Source organism: Elgaria multicarinata, chromosome 6 (assembly GCF_023053635.1).
Source record: "Elgaria multicarinata webbii isolate HBS135686 ecotype San Diego chromosome 6, rElgMul1.1.pri, whole genome shotgun sequence".
Lineage (NCBI taxonomy): Eukaryota > Metazoa > Chordata > Lepidosauria > Squamata > Anguidae > Elgaria > Elgaria multicarinata.
The window spans coordinates 26419265-26438533 of NC_086176.1; the positions used below are offsets into that span (position 1 = coordinate 26419265).

At 45.5% G+C, this 19269-nt stretch overlaps 1 protein-coding gene across 2 annotated transcripts in view; it reads left to right on the top strand.

Moving 5' to 3' along the window:
• The window catches only part of PALM2AKAP2 (PALM2 and AKAP2 fusion), a 278607-nt gene that overhangs the window by 29274 nt on the left and 230064 nt on the right, over positions 1-19269 (top strand). For both annotated transcript variants that reach the window (XM_063129169.1, XM_063129172.1), the window contains exon 2: positions 16368-16448. In XM_063129169.1, the coding sequence (XP_062985239.1) occupies positions 16368-16448 (81 nt within the window). The remainder of the gene's footprint in view (positions 1-16367; positions 16449-19269) is intronic.

The following is a 19269-nucleotide window of genomic DNA, read 5'->3' on the forward strand; positions in this document are numbered from 1 at the left end:
GTGTGTAATACCTTTATTTGGACCAACTAAAATATCACAGAAATGTGAAGAAGCTTTCATCAATCCCTCTAGTTTTTATATTAGCCAAGCTGAAGATTCTATCATCCTTGGGGAAGAAAGGCAGTTTGTTAACACTAAAAAAAAACAAAAAAACAGAAAAGCTCTCTCTCTCTCTCTCTCTCTCTCTCTCTCTCTCTTTCTTTCTTTTAATTGGAGGTTAGAACTTGTGGCGGAGTAATTTGGCGAATCCAAGCATGATCGATTAATTCATTTGACTTTGCAGGAGACAAATAAATGTTTGTATTTACAGTCAAGAAACTAAGCGTAGCCTACAAAAAATAACAACAGGAAGAAGCCAGAGACATCTTGCAACTAACGTGTTATTGGAGGGTCGTCCCTCCACCCTGTCCATCGCACCCACCGCCTCCGTTACTCATGGCTCAGCATCTTCTCATTTTGGCTCTCTCTGCCAGCATTGCCGCATCCTTTGTGTTCTGTTTACAATGGCAGACGACGCTTGGAGGAGTGGCAATCTACAAGGAGCTCCCAGTGCCAGGCGTCATTGTTGTAAAGAGTGCAGTACTCCTTTTCCATTACAGTGCCCTACTCTATCCCAAAAGGAACAGGAAATGCACAGGAACGAAGCAGAAGAAGTCAGTGAGGGAAGGCAATTGCTTAAGGGAAAACAACATATAAACACTAGCCATGTTTGCTTAGAACTAAAACCTGCTGAGTTCTTGCTCCCATAAAAGTGTATATAGCAGGCCCTCCAGCATTAGCTGTCTAGATGTTGGACTACAACTCCTATTATCCCTGCCCATCTCTGGATGAGACTGATGGAAGCTGGAGTCTAACAACATCTGGAAAGCTACAGGTTCCTATGAGCTCCAACAAAGGCCGTTGCTAGACGAGGCCTTAGCGCAGTGTGAGGCCCGGTCTCCCTCCTGTGCATCCAGATGACGCACAGGGGATTCCGGGGTCAGGCCGGGCTAAGACCTCGCTCATACGAGCGCTGTACCCATCGGGCCGGGGGGGGGGGAATCTCGGGGTGGGGAGATAGGGGCCGGGGGAAAGGCCGGACCCGGTAGGAGAGAGGGGGGGAAAGAAGGACAGGCACAGGCACGGGCATCGGGGAGGGCGGAAAGAAGGACAGGGGACAGGGCATTGGGCATTGGGGATAGGGGATGGGAGAAAGAAGGACGGGCGAGCGAGTGGGCATCGGGGAGGGGGAAAGAAGAATGGGGGACAGGGCGTCAGGCATCGGGGATGGCGAGTAAGTGGGCTGGGGGGGCATCAGGCATTGTGGGGGGAATCAGGGGCAGGGGGAGCGGGGACTCTTAATTTTTTAAAAAAAGTACTTATTTTTTCAGCGGTGCGCTCCTGCGCACATGGCCCTTTAAGGGGGGGAAACACAGAGCGCGCGACGGGGTTTTCCCTTGCCCCGTCGCGTGCTGACATCTGGAAAAGGGCGACGGCATGCACTAGTTGTAGCGCGCCGTCGCCCCGCCTCCCAGACGGATTATCAGGTAGGTCTAGCAAGGCCCAAAGACTCTACAGACTAAATTGAACTAGTATAAAAACAATCAAAGAACCCCTAGGTGAATATACTGCAATAAGAATACTGTAAGTGGAAAAATAAAATGTTAATTTTAAAAATTATTATTAATAATAATAATTAATTAACTTGTATAATTTAAGATTAAGCATAGGACACATTCTTTCATATAGTGATGGATGCTGGCTTGTTCCTGATTTTTGTGTGTGTGTGTTTTTAAACTGAGCCAGAGTCAGTAAAAAAAAAAATGGAATTGAATGCATTTTTCAGGTTTACTAGTAAAATATTTATTGTGGATAAAGCAGTGCCTTATTGTGGATAAAGCAAAAGACCTCTTGAGCATACTTGTCTGCCATTACTTTTGTACGTGTAAGCAAAATATCACATCCTATAATTTTTCCATTGTTTGTGCTGCGTCCTTACATTTGTTTTACATTAGCATCATAAGAAAATTCCTCCCCTCTACCCAAGTACAAACTATAACGGTAGGAAACAGTCCTCAAAGTGTAGGAACTATGCTTTGTGTGGAAGGATCCTGCCCTGACAGTGGTGTAAACACTGAGGAGGCCCCAGCAGTGAAATGAATATTCCTGACTGAGGGATTCAGACCTCTATTTGTTGCATGATAGAATCTTTGGAGCCTCGTTAACAAAAAAAAGATGTGTTCTGTAACATTGAGCCACACAGTAAAGTACTATTTGTCACAAATTATGACAACTCCTCTGGAAAAGTAAAAAGAATGGGAGCAAAAATGTAACCTCACTTCACCTGAAGCCAGAAGGAAACTGACCTTCAGCACAGGTATGTGAAGGTCACTGGCTGCCTATTCATTTCCAGGCCCAATTCCAAAACTGGTGCTTACTATTAAACCCTGAAATGGCTTGGGTCCCAAATACTTGAAGGAGCACCTTCTCCCATGCCAACCGGCCCACACTCTAAGTTCATCAACTGACGCCCTTCTCCAAATGACTCCTCCCTCAGAGGTGAAGATGTTACATCAAGGGAAAAGGCTTTTTCAATATGGCACCCCACAGTGGTGCAACTGGATAATTTTTGACCTGGGATGTACTGTCCCGATGGCGGTACAGGAATGTAATAAATAAATAAAAATAGATATTAGTTTAGTTGTGAAGCACACACACAACTAACATTTCCCCATCTAGGTAAGCGCCATTCAATGCTCCACAACTAGTTTTACATTTCTGATAGGGTTAGAACAGCAACGATTCAGTTTGCCAACCGTGCTTCAAAAATAATAATGTTATGAGCAAGTGCAATTTTGCATTTTAAACTCACTTAAATCATAACACGATAATAACCCGCCTCTCCCTCTGGATCAAGGCGGGGAACAACATTAAATACAATATAATACATAAAACTTGTAAAAAGAGCATATAAAACTGATACAATAACAATCACAACATCTTAATATTTTTAGGTTTAAAATTCATCTGGGTAGGCCTGCTGGAAGAGATTAGTCTTTATGGCTGTCTTAAACTCAGACAGTGTGTGTGATTGACGAATCTCCTTCAGCAGGCCATTCTACAGTCTGGGGGCGGCAGAAGAAAAGGTCCTCTAAGGCCTTAGCTAGACCTAAGGTTTGTCCCGGGGTCGTCCCTGCCTGCTCCCAGGATATCCTGTGTGTCATTTACATGAACAGGGATGACCCCAGGATAGTCCTGGGATAAACCTTAGGTCTAGGCCTATGTAAAAGTTGTCAGCCTAGTTTTGGCTGACTAGAGTAAATTCTCCCCAGAGGACCTGAGTGTGCGAGGCGGATTGTACGGGAGAAGGCGAACCCACAGGTAACCTGGACCCAAACCACAAAGGGCTTTAAAGGTAATAACCAACACTTTGTACTTCACCTGGAAAGTAATTGGCAGCAAGCTGAGTGATTTTAATGTTGGTGTAATATGTTCACCCCTTGTCATCATGACTACAGGGGAGAAATGGAGTTTAGTTCTGTTGCCCTCTCTGAGTGGTCATTTGGGGCGTGGGCAAGGGTTGCAGGGCCTGGACTTTGTCTCCAAGGTCCAGCCCTCCTGCCCCATTCGTAACCCAGCTACAGCAAACCATCACCAGGGACATATGCCTGGTGCCAACTTTGCTTCGTTTTAGGCACCAGGAAAAGAACTTCATTTATCCAGGACATTTTTAAAAAGGTTTTATTATGGATTTTCAACTCTCTGAATTTGATCTGGTGGTATTTAGTGAGCATTTCATTGTTGTTGTCCTTGATTATTTTTTTTTGTAAACTGCCTGGAAGCCATTGTTAAAAGGGTTTATAAATGTTTTTAATAAATAATCTATCACCACACGACAAATGGATCCAACTTCAGTTGCACATTGGCCAGTCACTGATGCACAACTGTCATGCCAGCATTGGCGTGCGGACAACAGTTCAAAGGGTTCAGTTGCACACCCTAATCCGCCATCACGTTGCAGTAGCAGGGCCAGTGCTAGCTGTAGGAAAGAGTGGCAAATTCAGCTGCTCCCCACCCCATTCCTCCTCCGGAAGGCTTTTTTCACCGGTGCAGCCGCTGCCCCCCACCCACCCGGCTCGCTCGCTCGCTCGCTCTTTCACTCACTCACTCACCCACTCAGATGCTCCCTGCTCCCAGCTGCTCTGCCTGACCTTTTGCAACAGTTGCTGAACAAGGTGGGAGCAGCAGCCACGCTGGGGCCAGGAAGCAGCACGTGGAGGAGCCGAGGAGGAGTAAGGAGTAAGATCGCCCTCCCCCCTTTGGAGCTGCTGCCCTCCTCTGCCCTCCTCTCGTCATCAGCCCTGGAGGTACTGTAATGTTTGTGAGAAAGAGAGAGAGAAGCTGTATGTTTACGTGCCTTCTCTCCTCATCGCTGCTCCACCGCCCACCCCAGTCTGGACTCAGCAAGAGAAAAGAAAGGGGGAAGGGGGGAGAACTGCAATGCCCCCCAGGACCTCCTGGCTAAGGAGGGTTCATTCAGCAGCACCTTTTTCAGAATGCTTGCTAAAACAATTCCTGTCTGCCCTTGCTTATTTTAGGGTGTCCAACCCCCTTTTTTCAAGCAGTTCTTTTGGTAAACATGGTAAGTGTATATCTTCTTTCACTTTAAAACAGAGCTGCAGCACAATCCTATGTACGTCTACTCAGAAGTAAGCCCCACTGAGATCAATCAAACTTACTCTGAGGTAAATGTGCATAGGATGCAGCCTGAAAATGAAGAGAGGATGAAAAAAAGACCGGAGAAAAAGAATGGTAGAAATAGAATAGCAAGGTAACTGTGGGATATTTAACCATATTTAAAGACAGTAAATACAGTAAAATTAGTGCTCCTCTAGTTCAGTCCCAATCAAATAATTACAACAGTGCAGTACAGATTATTTGTTAATTAAAAAAATACAGTTTACTTCAGTTTTCGTTTATTTCGTTTGTTTGATGAATGAAAAGAAGTCCTTTATTACTGTATATTCAATCAATGTTTACCTAAAATATATATATATATCCCTGGCCAAACCACCTAATGAAATGTGCTGCACACGTCTATGCATGCCGGGTGCGTTTAGGTTACACAAGCCCATTGGGATTCTTAACTTAGTTGTTGCTAAGCCAAGAACTAAGTGGTGGCTGGGGATAATGGGAGTTGTAGTCCATCACATCTGGAGTGCACCATATGGGGAAAGGTTGGCTTAGGCCATGCTAAAAAGTTTCAAGGGTAAATTATTGGCATGGATGAGTATTCTGCTATGCCGGGTCTGTTTCTTCTCAAGTTCTGGGTAGCCTTTGCAAAGGCAAGGCTGAGCAGGAAAGGATTGGATTTACCCGCAACTGTCCCATTTTGGCCGGGACTGTGACATTTTTCAGGGTCCTCCAAATTGTTCAGGCAAGATTAAAGGGCAGGGTGTGTGGAATTCTTTCCAGCTTGGATTTTAATCCAAGCCAAAAAAAAGAATTTGGGGCACTGGGGGTATCACCTCTTCTTTGAGGTGTACCCTAAGCTCTCAGTGAATGTGTTTTGCTGGGGCTTTATACACCCAGTATACCTCATTATGGCTGCCCAGTGGTGCTGCATTGTTTATATGATGCAGCCGACAACTCGCATCCACATTGGGCTTTTCCCTTTGAAACGGCGCTTTTTCGCAGTGTCTTTTTACCACGACTTTTTCAGTTTCTTCGACAGTTGCGGCATTGTCTCTTGTTCTGTCAGTGGTGGCTTCGGTTCATCATATATGCGATGTAACAGACCTTTACACTAGGCCCGTCGCATAAACCCTTCTCAGGCCAAGCGCCACCACTTGAAAACCTGAGGGAGGGTTCATTAAAACCTTTCCCCTAGCTATGAGGGAAACAGGTTTAATATAGGATCTCTCAAAATATACTGTGGGTATAATCTGGTGTGGGTGTTTAATAACTGTAAGGCAGGTAAATAATGCCAAGCTGACACGTGGTATTTGGTAGCTAACAAAATAAAAATAAGTTAATTGTTGTTTAAAAGCTTTAAATCAAAGTATAATACTTTCAATCCTGCCTGATCTAAACTTTCCACACACTAACCACCTCACTCTCTTCACACCAATCCTAAATCCCTAGAATCCAAACCCTTCTTACCCTACAACTAAACAACTCTCCTCACACACACTGAAACTAAGCAAGTGGGCGTTGCTAGGGGTGGATTCATGCACAGGCTGCCGGAATGCAGGGCAGGGTGCTGGCTTGCCAAGCAAAATGGCCGCCAGCGCTGCAGTTTGTCCTGGTCGGATAGCCCACGTTCCCTCCTGCCATGTAACTTTATTGATTCTGCTTCACAGCAGCGATGCTGCAGGGTTTGGGGGGAATCAGCAACCAAAGTGGGGTCAGATAGATGCCCCCTGGTATGTTTAGACAGGGACCAGAGTGCTGGCGAAAGGCTACGTTGTAGGTACAGGGATCTTTCCCATCCCTCAGTGTAGATGTAGTAGATGTAGTTGAATTGCATTGTAGCGTGCATCTTGCCGCCTTATTCTCATCAACTGGAACAACCTGCAAATCTTCCGTGCACTCTTTTTTCTTTCTTTCTTTTTGTGGCACCTCCGAATATGGATTGTGTTGGTCAAAGAACCCTAAAGAGGGGGAGATCCAGGAGCCCTTAAGTTGCCCGTCTACACTTAACCCGACACAGATTTCTATTTAAATGCCAATTCTTTCTTTCTAAACTTGCGCCTATGCATATTCATTTGCATGTGCAAATGTTATGCAAACTGGCGCCCTCTTTGTCCTCTTCTTTGGCGATGCTTTTCCTCATTTTTATTTCTATTTTTTTGGTGCTGCTGCGGCCGCCCTATAGACCTACCTTCCATTTGGGCAGCAGCCATCTGCAACTAGCAAGAACATTTCTCCTTGTTGCTCAGTTCTGATCCACAGTTGGGGCACATCTGGCCACTTGGTATCCAGTTGCCAGTTCAAATTTTAAGCAAGCACAAATTTTGGCAGCAAGCACCCAGAGCCACTGCTAGGAGTGATGCTGTTCCAGCCCAAATCCCAGTATAATTTCCCTCCTGCTCAAACCTGGGATATTTACATCCCACCAACCACATAGCCTCAGCTGGAGGAATCACAAACACATAATTAAATAGGCAGGACAGAGTTTGCTCTGTATTTTGTGTTCTGTGTTGTTTTCAAAATGTTCGTCTCTATTTTTCAGAAGTGTTCACCAAAGCCTGTCACTTCATTGAATAATCAGATTTACAACTTCAGTGCAAAATCCTACAGAAGTAATCTACAGATAGCCACGTGTTTTGGGTCCCACTTTCTTTTGCAAAAGGGCTTCACTTTCTGCTTTAAGCCACTTCTAGAGAATGTCTTACCTTAGGAAAGCTGTTCAATGCAATTCTGTAATGAACACATCAATTTAGTAGCTAGTTTTTACTGCTGTTAGCCTCCATCAGCTTGGATCAAAAGAACTGTGAGTGGAAGAAAAATAATCCATGGGAGCTGTTCGCAAACATTTGTGCAAGAGTTTTATTTATTTACTTATTTATTACGTTTCTATACTGCTCCCAATAGCCGGAGTTAGTGCAGTGCTAAATTCTATAGCAGTTTACATGCTTCTTCTTGGCCAGCAGGTTGCTCAAGTGAAAGACTATGGCTGGTTTTAGGTTACCTACGCACATTTATGCTGCAGTCCCATGCACACTCATTTGGGAGAAAGTCCCATTGAACTAAATTATTATTTTATTTTATTTTATTTATTTATTTATTTATTTATTTATTTATATTCCACCTTTTTCCCAGTACCAGGACTCAAGGCAGTTTACAAGATTAAAACATGTACAATTAAAACATATAAATATAAATTTACAAAAGTTAAAATAGAATTAAACCTGCAGTAAAAATTTAAAAAGTTTTTAAAATTTTAAAAACAGTAACAGATTTTTTAAAAAATCCAATACATTAACACAGGTCCAGAATAGTTTTTTGCCTGTCCCCAAAAGTGTAGCACAGAGGGAACCAGCCTAGCCTCCCTGGGAAGGGAGTTCCAGAGCCTTGGAGCAGCCACCAAGAAGGCCCTCTCCCACGTACCCATCAGGCATGCCTGGGATGTTGATGGGACTGAGAGAAAGGCCTCCCCAGAAGATCTCAGGGCATGGGCAGGCTCCTATGGGAGACTACGGTCTTTCAGATAACCTGGACCCAAGCCATATAGAGCTTTATAGGTGATAACCAGCACTTTGAATTGTGCCCAGAAACAGACTGGAAGCCAATGGAGCTGTTGTGACAGGGGAGTTGTGGAGCTTACTTCTAAGTAGACATGTGTAGGATTGCACTATTATTTACTAAAGAGTAAGCATTGAACTCATTGGGACTAACTTCCAGGACAACGTACTTCAGTTTGCAGTGTGTTGGTTTCACTTTTCTCTCTCACGCTGCAAATAATTAAATTTTAGCCTCACAAAAATCAGAATACCTGAAAAACTATCAAGGTGGCTTTTATTGTGATTTTAAGCCAGATGTGTTTATTTTTAGTACATATACATTCATTTTCATTCAGACAAATGTGGGAGAAACGCCCATTAAATATATAATGTCCAACCCAAACTGGGATTCTTTCCATATACTATACCTAGAATTAATCCTCAAAAATTACATCAAGAGTGGGTAAAGTTGAAGCTTGCATGAACTTCAGTGTTTACTGGAAGCCAAAGATCGACCAACCAAAGTAATAGCTCATGTAGGCGAACATACTCCTAACATTTGCAGCACGCTGTATCTTGTAATCTGGCAAAATGCTCGCTCTCGCTCTCAGGAGCTGCAGCCTTTCCCCCATAATCCTCTGGACATTGTGCTGGTTTAAGGCAAGGTGGGGTACCTGTGCCCGTCCAGACGTTGTTGACTACAATTCCCATTTGCCAGAGATAGCATGACCAATGGTCACGGATTATGGGAGTTGTCATCCAATGGCATCCAGAAGGCCACACGTTATCCATCCCTGCTTTAGCCCTTGTAGAACCACTCCTGGTATATAGGGCACCATGAGAAAAACAAAAAAACAGGCACCAGTGGGAACTGCCATGTTTTTATAGTGGCAGCCAAGTTGTTTATCCCTGGTGCAATGTCCAGGGCATTGTAGTCAAAACAAAATGGTAACTACCAGTTTAATTGTGGCCACATGAACTCAATCCTGCAAGGGAGGAATGAGAGTAGGCAAATGTTAAGTTGAAGGAGCCCTTCCAGGACACTGGAGTCTCAACATTTGCCCAAGAACCCTGCACTCCAGGCCCAATAACATCAGATACAAATGTGCACCTGTATGTTCTATGTACTACTAGCAAACTCAATTCTCCAAGCATGGATAGGTGTGTAGTCAAAGCAGCTAAGCATGCTCCATGGTCATGCAACGCTGACTGCATGATAGCCAGTGGGGATGGAATAGTGAAGAGGGAGAGCAATAGAACGGAGTTTCCTGGAAAAGGGCATGGCTGGCTGAATAGGAGAACTGAATAGGAGAACTTGGACAGGTCCGCGCAACCACCTCTGCTCTGGATCCTTGCCCCTCTTGGCTAATAAAAGCTAGTAGGGATGGAACAGCTGGCTGGGCCAAGGAGGTGATTAATGCCTCTCTACGAGAGGGAGTGGTCCCAGACCGTCTGAAAGAGGCGGTAGTGAGACCACTCCTGAAGAAAACTTCCTTGGACCCGGAAAATCTTAGTAACTACAGGCCGGTAGCAAATGTCCCATTCCTGGGCAAGGTCCTTGAGCGGGTGGTGGCGGGCCAGCTCCAGACACTCTTGGATGAGACTGATTATCTGGATCCATTTCAGTCGGGTTTCAGGCCTGGCTTTGGCACGGAAACAGCCTTGGTCGCCCTGTATGATGACCTATGCCGGGAGAAAGACAGGGGGAGTGTGACTCTGTTGATTCTCCTTGATCTCTCAGCGGCTTGCGATACCATCGACCATGGTATCCTTCTGGAACGTCTGGCTGAGTTGGGAGTGGGAGGCACTGCATTGCAGTGGTTCCGCTCCTACTTAGCAGGATGGCTCCAGAAGGTGGTGCTTGGGGGACATTGCTCGGCCCCGTGGACTCTTCAGTCGGTCTTGTCCCCCATGCTGTTTAACATGTACATGAAACTGTTGGGTGCGGTCATCCGGAGTTTTGGAGTGCACTGTCATCAGTATGCTGACAACACGCAGCTCTGCTGCGCCTTTTCATCCTCATCAGGTGTGGCTGTGGATGTGCTGAACCGGTGCTTGGCTGCGACAATGGACTGGATGAGGGCTAATAAACTGAAACTCAATCCAGACAAGACTGAGATGCTGCTGGTGGGTGGTTCCTCTGATCGGATGGGGGTTTTTCAACCGGTTCTGGATGGGGTTGCACTCCCCCTGAAGGAGCAGGTTCGTAGCTTGGGGGTTCACCTAGAAGCATCTCTGTCACTTGAGGCACAGGTGGCCTCGGTGGCACGGAGTGCTTTCTACCAACTTTGGTTGGTGGCCCAGCTACGCCCCTCTCTGGACAGGGATAACCTAGCTTCAGTTGTCCATACTTTGGTAACTTCCAAATTAGATTACTGCAACGCCCTCTACATGGGGCAGCCTTTGAAGACGGTCCGGAAGCTGCAGCTTGTGCAAAATGCGGCGGCCAGATTGATAGCTGGAACAGGGAGGTTTGAGCATATAACACCGATTCTGGCCCGCTTGCATTGGCTGCCTATATGTTTCCGAGCCCAATTCAAGGTGCTGGTCTTAACCTATAAAGCCCTACATGGCTTGGGACCACAATACCTGATGGAACGCCTCTCCCGACATGAACCTACCCGTACACTGCGCTCAACATCTAAGGTCCTCCTCCGAGTGCCTACTCCGAGGGAAGCTCGGAGGATGGCAACAAGGGAGAGGGCCTTTTCGGTGGTGGCCCCCCGACTGTGGAATGATCTCCCCGATGAGGCTCGCCTGGCGCCAACATTGTTATCTTTTCGGCGCCAGGTCAAGACTTTTCTCTTCTCCCGGGCATTTTAACAGCATTTTAACAGCATTTAACAACGTTAAGTTTGTTTTTAATGGACCCCAGAATTGTTGTTTTTATACTGTTTTTATGTTTTTTTAAAAAAAATTGTATACTTTTAATGTTTACCATTTTTAATTGTTGTAAACCGCCCAGAGAGCTTCGGCTGTGGGGTGGTATATAAATGTAATAAAATAATAAAATAAAATAAAATAAATAAATATGCCACAATATTTTGTTGGAGGTCTGACTTGCGTTACTTGCATTTGATACTTAGGACCAAGAAGAGTGATGTTCTGTTAAGGTGTGGGTTGTGTTTACTTCTTACCACTTGAAATTGTTTTTTGTTTCCTTGCTGCATCATACTGTAAGCAGCCCTTTGATCTGGATTGCCGTGGACTAGATAAAATTGGTTTGGGGGCTTGAGGTATCCCCACAGATTGCCCATTTGTCCTTCCCTGTAGCACCACAGCAAGGTGACTGGAAAAGAGATCATAGCAAACGCCTCAACTAAACATTAATATTAGCCACGTTTTTGGAAAAATTATGTCAGTTCATGAAGTAAGGGAGAATGAGGGCCGCAAGCCAGTGCCCTGCAGTCAGTGCAAAGCAAAAATGAAGAAACTTTTTAAGGATACTGAGACAAACCTTTTGTTGTTAGAATCTCCTCTGAGCAACTTTGGATGTTATGACCAGAACCAAATGTTTCTTTGTTTGCTTATAAGATTTATATGAGCTGCCTTTTAAGGGAGGGAAACCACAAAACTCAATAAAATAATGACTAAAACAGTAATAACGCAATAATAAAATTAACAATTAAAACCAGATCACAACATAGACACAATGGTGCCCAATAAAGTCTTGACTCAAAGGCCCTTTCTACACCTAAGGATTATCCCAGGAAAATGGAGGGGTCATCCCTGCCTGCTCCTGGGATCCCCTCTGTGTCATTTGGATGCACAGGGATGATCCCGGGATGATCCCAGGATAAATGGCTGGTGTAGACATGCCCAAAGTCTTCAATGCCCTCTTGAAAGTCTACAATGATAGGGCTGATGAATATGAAGTGAGGACCCACTACACAGAAGGCCATATCCCTCATGCCTAATTGTTTTCAGAGGCAGGCGCACAAACGGAGCCTCCACTGTTGATCTCACCATGCAGGTTGGTTGGTATGGGTGAATGCCTTCAAGTAACCTGGACCCAAAACATTTATGGCTTTAAAGGCCAATACTCATACTTTAAATTGGACCCAGAAACACAGTGGCAGCCAATCCAGCTAGTAAAATATGGTTGGGTTCAGACAATACACTAACTAATGGTGATTTAAATACCGTATTTCTTCGATTGTAAGACGCCATCGATTCTAAGGCGCACACTAATTTCAGTACCACCAGCAGAAAAAAAATTTCTTAGAATATCTTTTATGAGTAGAATTTCTTAGAAATTTCTTAGAAATATCTTAGAAAGAGCTGGGTTTTGGTGCCACTGGGCTGGGAGGGGCTTAGGGGTAAGCAAAAAACCAGGCGTTTAACCTCCCAGCTCCTCTTCGCTCGCATGGCTCTCGGCTGCTGCAGGAGCTTCCTCTTTTGGAGGCCTACCTGTACGAGGAGGAGAGAGACGACTGGAGCTGCCGCGTGAGAGCAGCTTCGGCGGAGCAGCACTTCTTCGGCCTCTGGCCACAGGTTTTTCGGGCCACTTTGGCCCAGCATCCGCGGGCGTGAGGAGTATTAGCAGTTTGTCCTGCCCTCCAGCAAACCAGGGGGCGGGGACTACTTCCAGGCTCCACTCGGGACACACGCTTCCTGGCCGCCGCAGCCGGGTGGGTACAACCCAGCTGGGCATCTTCCCAGGGCGGCAGCTGGGGGGGGGGCACCCGGTGCTTTGGAGTGGGTGAGCCTCCTGACTCTTGGAGCTGCGTGTCTTCCAGCCGCGGCTGACAAGGGCCACCCGGCGCTGCAAAGTGATCTCAAAAAAATCCCAATCACTTGCAAAGCGATCTCAACAAACCCTGCTTGCTCAGCTTTCTAAAAGCAATAAAGCCAGAGAAAGTTGGAATGGATGTTTCAGACACTTTTTTAATAGGGTAGAGTCTTTTTGCATCTACCATATTGCTTCGATTCTAAGATGCCATCAATTCTAAGACGCACTCCATTTTTAGAGATGTTTATTTGGGGGGAAAAGTGCGTCTTAGAATCGAAGAAATACAGTAGTCAATGGTCGGTTATTTAATCCACCATGGGTTATTGTGTTGTGTTGATGAACTTTTTTAACCAACGGTTGGTTATTTGGCCAAAATAACCAACGAAATTAACCAATGCTGTGCAGAGCTGGCTACTTGAACCACTACTGGTAATTGTGTTGTGTGAAGGGCACCGATGGTTATTTCCTCGGCTGCCATTGGTTATTTCATCAGCCACAGAGTCTCAAGGCAAGAGCAGTCAAAGTGGAGGCTGCCACTGTAGTCCAGCTGGTGGGATAGATTTTCAGCAGCAATGGCTGGGATACTAGTGGGAGGACTGAGGGAAAAGAGAGGGTGGGGGATGAGGTAGTCATCTCAGCATGGACTAATAGTCAACTCATTGCTGATCCTAATCCACACCATAGTGGATTGTTATCATGTTGTGTGAGGACTACCCCTTAGATAAACTACTGCCAAGTTGATTATTACCCCACCGTTGAGTATTATGTTGTCCGAACGTAGCCAGTGGCACAGAAGTTGACTGCCTTGCACCCAACATTTTGGGCTAGATGAAGTTTCTGAACCATTTTTAACACAGACCCATGTAGACAGCGTTACACGAATCCAGCCTGGCATCACAACAGCATGGATAACTAAAGCAAGGTCAGGCTTCTCCAGATAGTGTCACCATTGGCACGCCAGCCTAAGCCAGTAAAAAAACACTCCTGGCCACCATCAACAGCTGATGTTCCACAGTTAGCATCAACTCTAGGAGCTCCCAAATTGTGTATTTGCTGCTCCACAGTGCCCCCTGACATTGGTAGGAAGGGAAATCAGCCCAGAGAGAATCAGATGATCTGGGTATAATGTTACAAATCTGTAGGGTGACCATATGAAAAGGAGGACAGGGCTCCTGTATCTTTAACAGTCGCATAGAAAAGGGAATTTCAGCAGGTGTCATTTGTATATATGGAGAACCTGGTGAAATTCCCTCTTCATCACAACAGAGCTATACTAGAATGACCAGATTCAAAAGAAGGCAGGGCACCTGCAGCTTTAACTGTTGTGATGAAGAGGAAATTTCACCAGGTTCCCCATATATACAAATGACACCTGCTGAAATTCCATTTTCAATACTACTGTTAAAGATACAGGAGTCCTGTCCTCCTTTTCATATGGTCACCCTACACATCTGTATATAATGAACTTGTGGTTATGGTTATGTGTTCCTATTATATCTCTGTACTTTATGGTGAGTATTTCTGTGGTGAGAGAGATCGGTAACAGGAGTGACAGGAAGAATGGTGGATTTGCAAATGTGTGATGATTGGCTGAGTGAGTGAAGGGGGTGTGAGTATAAATAATAGAGAAGCAGAGTGTGTGTGTATGTGTGAGTGATATGTCTCTGTGTGCATGTGACAATGAATTCTCCTTGGTATCATTATGGGTGCTGTCACTATGAGCTCCTGCACTTCAAAATTTACCACCACACAACTGATCCCTCCAGGGAATCAGAAGATCTGAGCCAGAGCCAGAATTTTTGTGCAAACCACAAAGAAAAGATCCAACATTCACAGCTTCTCATGGAGCCTCATTGCAGCTCTGCGTATCTAAGAAATAAGCTTTCCTAGATTCTAGTTCTGTCCAGTAGACAGGATGTTGCTCGTATTGCCAGAAGAAGCCGTCCTTTGTAAATAGGGGTGGATCTACACAGCGTACTGAAGGCGCTTGCGTGCGCCTCCAGTGCGCCCCAAAAACGATTGTGTAGATCCTGCCCTGGAAGAGGCAGAGGAAGAGGCGGAGGAGGAGGCGGCTGGGGAATCTGGCCGCGTCCTTGCCCCCGCCACCCACCTCCCCGCCGACCTCCTGCTGCCAGCGAAAGAGCCACCCGGGTCGGAGAGCCCCGCCTTCTTCCGCCGAGCTCTCCAACCCGGGTGGCTCTTTCGCCGGCAGCAGGAGGCCAGCGGGGAGGTGGGCGGCAGCGGCGGCAAGGACGCGGCCGGATTCCCCAGCCGCCTCCTCCTCTGCCTCTTCCAGGGCAGGATCTACACAATCGTTTTCGGGGCGCACTGGAGGCTCACGCAAGCGCCTTCAGTACGCTGTGTAGATCTGCCCTAGGTGTCCTAGATGCACAGGTAGGATGCACTATTTCCAGTTATCAGAGGAAAGTGACGTTGTTTAAACGGCCAAAATAGCACCATCCAAACACAAGAGAGAGGGTTCAGCGGGCTTTGGGAATAGGTAAATATATTCTGTTCAACTCAATAACCCTGTTCACACTGACCCAGGCTAGCATGCCCAAAACATAGGAACCACCTTGGATTGAAAGAGAAGAGCAGGAAATAAGTAAATAAATGTAAACAATCAAATAGAAAGGGTTCTACTCTGAAAGGCAGCCTAAAAATAATTGCAAATAAATAAATAAATGTGCTGGACATTCTGGCTAGAATAAGAAAATAAGTGAGACTTCAGCCAGAGCAACACCACGCAGGATATAACACCGTGAAAGCGGTATGAAAGCGGTATATGAAATGTGTCACAGGCCATAACAGTTGTCAGCGCACTTCGATACCGCTGTAAAGTGTAGATCCTGCCTTTATGTGGGCGGGGTCCATAGATGGAGCGGCAGTAGGTCTGTGTACTGTAAACCCATCTTGCTCCTGCCCCTGTTTTACCTCTTACGTAACCGTACACTTTGGCTGGCAGCTCCCTGGGCACTTGTTTGCGCTGCTCAGAACCACCGTTTGCCGTTCAAGAGAGACACACACAATTGGGATTGTCGCTTTAAACTTGGTTGTTAGGTTCTGTGCCTGCCGTTTCCCCTCCCTGGGGGGACTCTACTCTCAGCTGCTGTTCCCATAGCTGAGGAAGAGAGAGAGAGAGAGAGCAAGGGAGATAGGAGACCAGTCCTCCTTCTCCTCTGTGAACAAGTAGCTAGTCCTTAGCTGACATGTTATTTTCGTGGAGACGCTGTTTGCGTTCCCTCTGACGGCAAGGCAGGTGAAACATTGGCACGGATTTCTCTGGTGGCTTCTGTACAGAAGGGCATCCCTTTTGTTATCCCTTTGGTTAAAAAATGAAAATAAAACTCTGAACATCCTTGCTCCTTCCAGCCTCTCTACCTCTCTGACAGGCAATTTCTCTTCTCTGTTTTTTTTCCCCCTTCGCCAAGGAAAAAAGGAAAAGGCAGACAGAAATAGAAGGAAAGAGACAACAGCTGGAGGACCAGATACTTCAGCTGCAGCATTTCAAGGTAAGGGCTGAGGAGGGTGGATTGACCGGCACTGTTTGTTATTAGAGATGCAGATCACACGTCAGAGAGCTGGAAAGCACCTGCTCAGACATGAAACTGCCTGCCCTGCTAGTCAGATCCTCTTCTGTGTGTGTGATTCTCTGTTACAGTACCATGTTGCTGGAAAGGAGGGAGTTGATTTGAGGCTGGCAGCAGGGGAGGGGGCGGCGGCAGATCTAGCATGTATTGGTATTGCTGCAAATTTTATTATTCCCTCCATCCCCATGAAATGCAATGGATGGGGATTTGGGTGTGTTTGCTGCATTGCTTAAATGTTTTTTCTCTCTCCTCTGGCTACACAGTGGCTTAGGCTTTTCTGTCGCTTATTACCATAGTATTTAATCTGTGTGTATGTGTTTCTGTGTGTAACATTGCATACCTACTGAACTGAAATATGCATTCAATACTATGCAGATTAGACAGCAGTCGAATCGGTGTTGATACAGATTAAGGGTTGAAAACATAATCTGCTGTGTGGTATATAGAGTGGCATGGCGTTTATACGTATCAGCGTGCCTTGCTTACCAGGACCTCATCAATCCAGGTTCTCCTGAACATGAGATACACCTTGGGGTGGGGCCACAGCTCAGTGGCTGGGCACATGCTTTGCATGCAGAAGGCCCAGGGTTCAATTCCTGGCATGTCCATTTCAAAGGAGAAGAAAGATTTCTCCCAAGATCTTGGAGATCTGTTGCTAGAGCAGACAGATAGTATGACTCAGTAAAGGAGAGCTTCTAGTGTTTGCTGTCTCCTGGACGACTTTCTATTGAAAACAAACTGATGCTGATATGGGAGTTCGATAATGGGATCTTGTTGAAAGCTCAGCAAGCTTTAGCCTGCCCAGTATCTGGGTGGGAGACTTCTTGGGAGCTCCACGCAAGCTGCTGCGAACTTCCCAAAGGAAGCGTAGGGTGGAAGTGTAAATAAACGAATGACTAGGTGTCACAGACGCATACAGAGAGAGTGAGAGTCTTGTGCAAAGCTTATCTGGGGTATGTCTTAATGTATATATGTAGAAGCTAATCAAAGCTGTGTGTATTCTGAGCTCTCTATATGAATGTTGACCTAAAGCAATCCACATTCTGCACATTCATGGAAATTTGGGACATTTTCACATTTGCCTTTTTCAGCATTGAATTCTTCAAAATGGTTTTGGCTATTTTGATAGTGATGGAAAGAGTTTCGCTGGTTCTGCTTGTGTCATGGAAGGGACACTAGTCAGGAAGCTACTTTTAATATCTCTTTCAAACAAGAACAGAACAGCAAAAGGAAGCTCCTGACTCCACCCAATACAAAAAATCTAGTGCTGCCTAGCGCCTAAACTACATAATAACACTATCCACAAAGCTTGCCATGGATTGTGGGGGCAAGGTGCTATACAGGCCATTGTAGCCCTGCCCTTGACCACTATGAATCTTAAATAGGTAGCTTGAGAGAGGCATCACTTCCTGTGATGTACACACTCCTCCCTTTTGTCCCACTGATAGCTCCACCAAACAGGTTTTATGTCATAATATTTACAGGTGAAGGTGGGATATTAACCACAGATAACATTCCCTCTTTCAAACCACCTTCGGTTCCCTGAAAATGGCTGCCTGTCTCCAGCCTTATTTGCCCATTGCTATGCCTCATGAAACTTCAGCAGACTTTTAAATATACATCTTCAGTCATAAGGGCTAGAAACTTGCTTGCTTAAAAATAAATAGAAGCAGAGATTTCCCCACATTCTGAGCTCATTCTGGTCTTCATGGAATGCTGTAATATATAAGGCTGTTCAAACTTCTTTACATACGTTGTCGCATTGTAGTCTTCATATTTCAGATATGGGGTCTGCGACTGACTTGCCCAATGACACTTGGGAAGTTCATGACAGAAACAAGAACCAAACCAAAGACTTTATGCTCCAGAGTTCAGCCTTTGCACACTTTAGTGCGTCTTAGCTTAGCACATGACACCAGATGTCACATATGTTGTACACAGCCCTGAATATCATCTTTGATCCTTTGCAGAGGCCAGAGTTCAGATAGTTGTGCACAAGGAATTGTTTCCTGCATATCTAAGTCTTCATCTTTTCATACTATATTCTGTATTTAAATGGCTGCCTTTGTTGTGGCTGCTTTTGTGTGTATGCTTTTTTAAGAAGGTGTAATACATTTAAGTCTGAGTAACTGATTACAGACTAAGCAAACACTCTCTCACTGTCACCACAGGTCTCCTGGTGACATATATTGACTCCTGTGTTATCAGGAGATAACAGGATTGCATTTCTGCGGTGGAATTGCAACAGGATTTGTCGTTTCTCTTAGGCCACTCTGAAACCCAAGAGATTTTTTTCCTTCCTTTCTTTCTGGCTTCCATTTCATAAGGCGAAATACAAGGGCACACAAGACCCTGCTCTATGGCTGAGAAGATAACTTGCACCATGGTTGTTTATTTGCATTTTACGTTGCAAGCTGGTTGCTTTGTTTGCTGTGTTTTGGTTCTTGGCAAGCAGGCTGGCTTATAGCTTTCTACGAAATTCTTTTGTCCAGCCAACTCAGAGCAGTAGATTCCCACCAGCCACATGAGCATACACAAAAGGATGGATAGGTATGTGCACGCATCGCTAGTTATAACCATGAACGTGGCCATCCTTTACAGGGGAGACGGAGAAGGGAGTGTCATTAGATCAGATCTGCTGCAGATCTGATCTAATGGACGTTTGCCTAGTCTCATCACTGGCTGAAAGATGTTTTGCTCTTTGTATGGTAGTTGTGTAAACACAAAATGTGAAAGGGGAGAC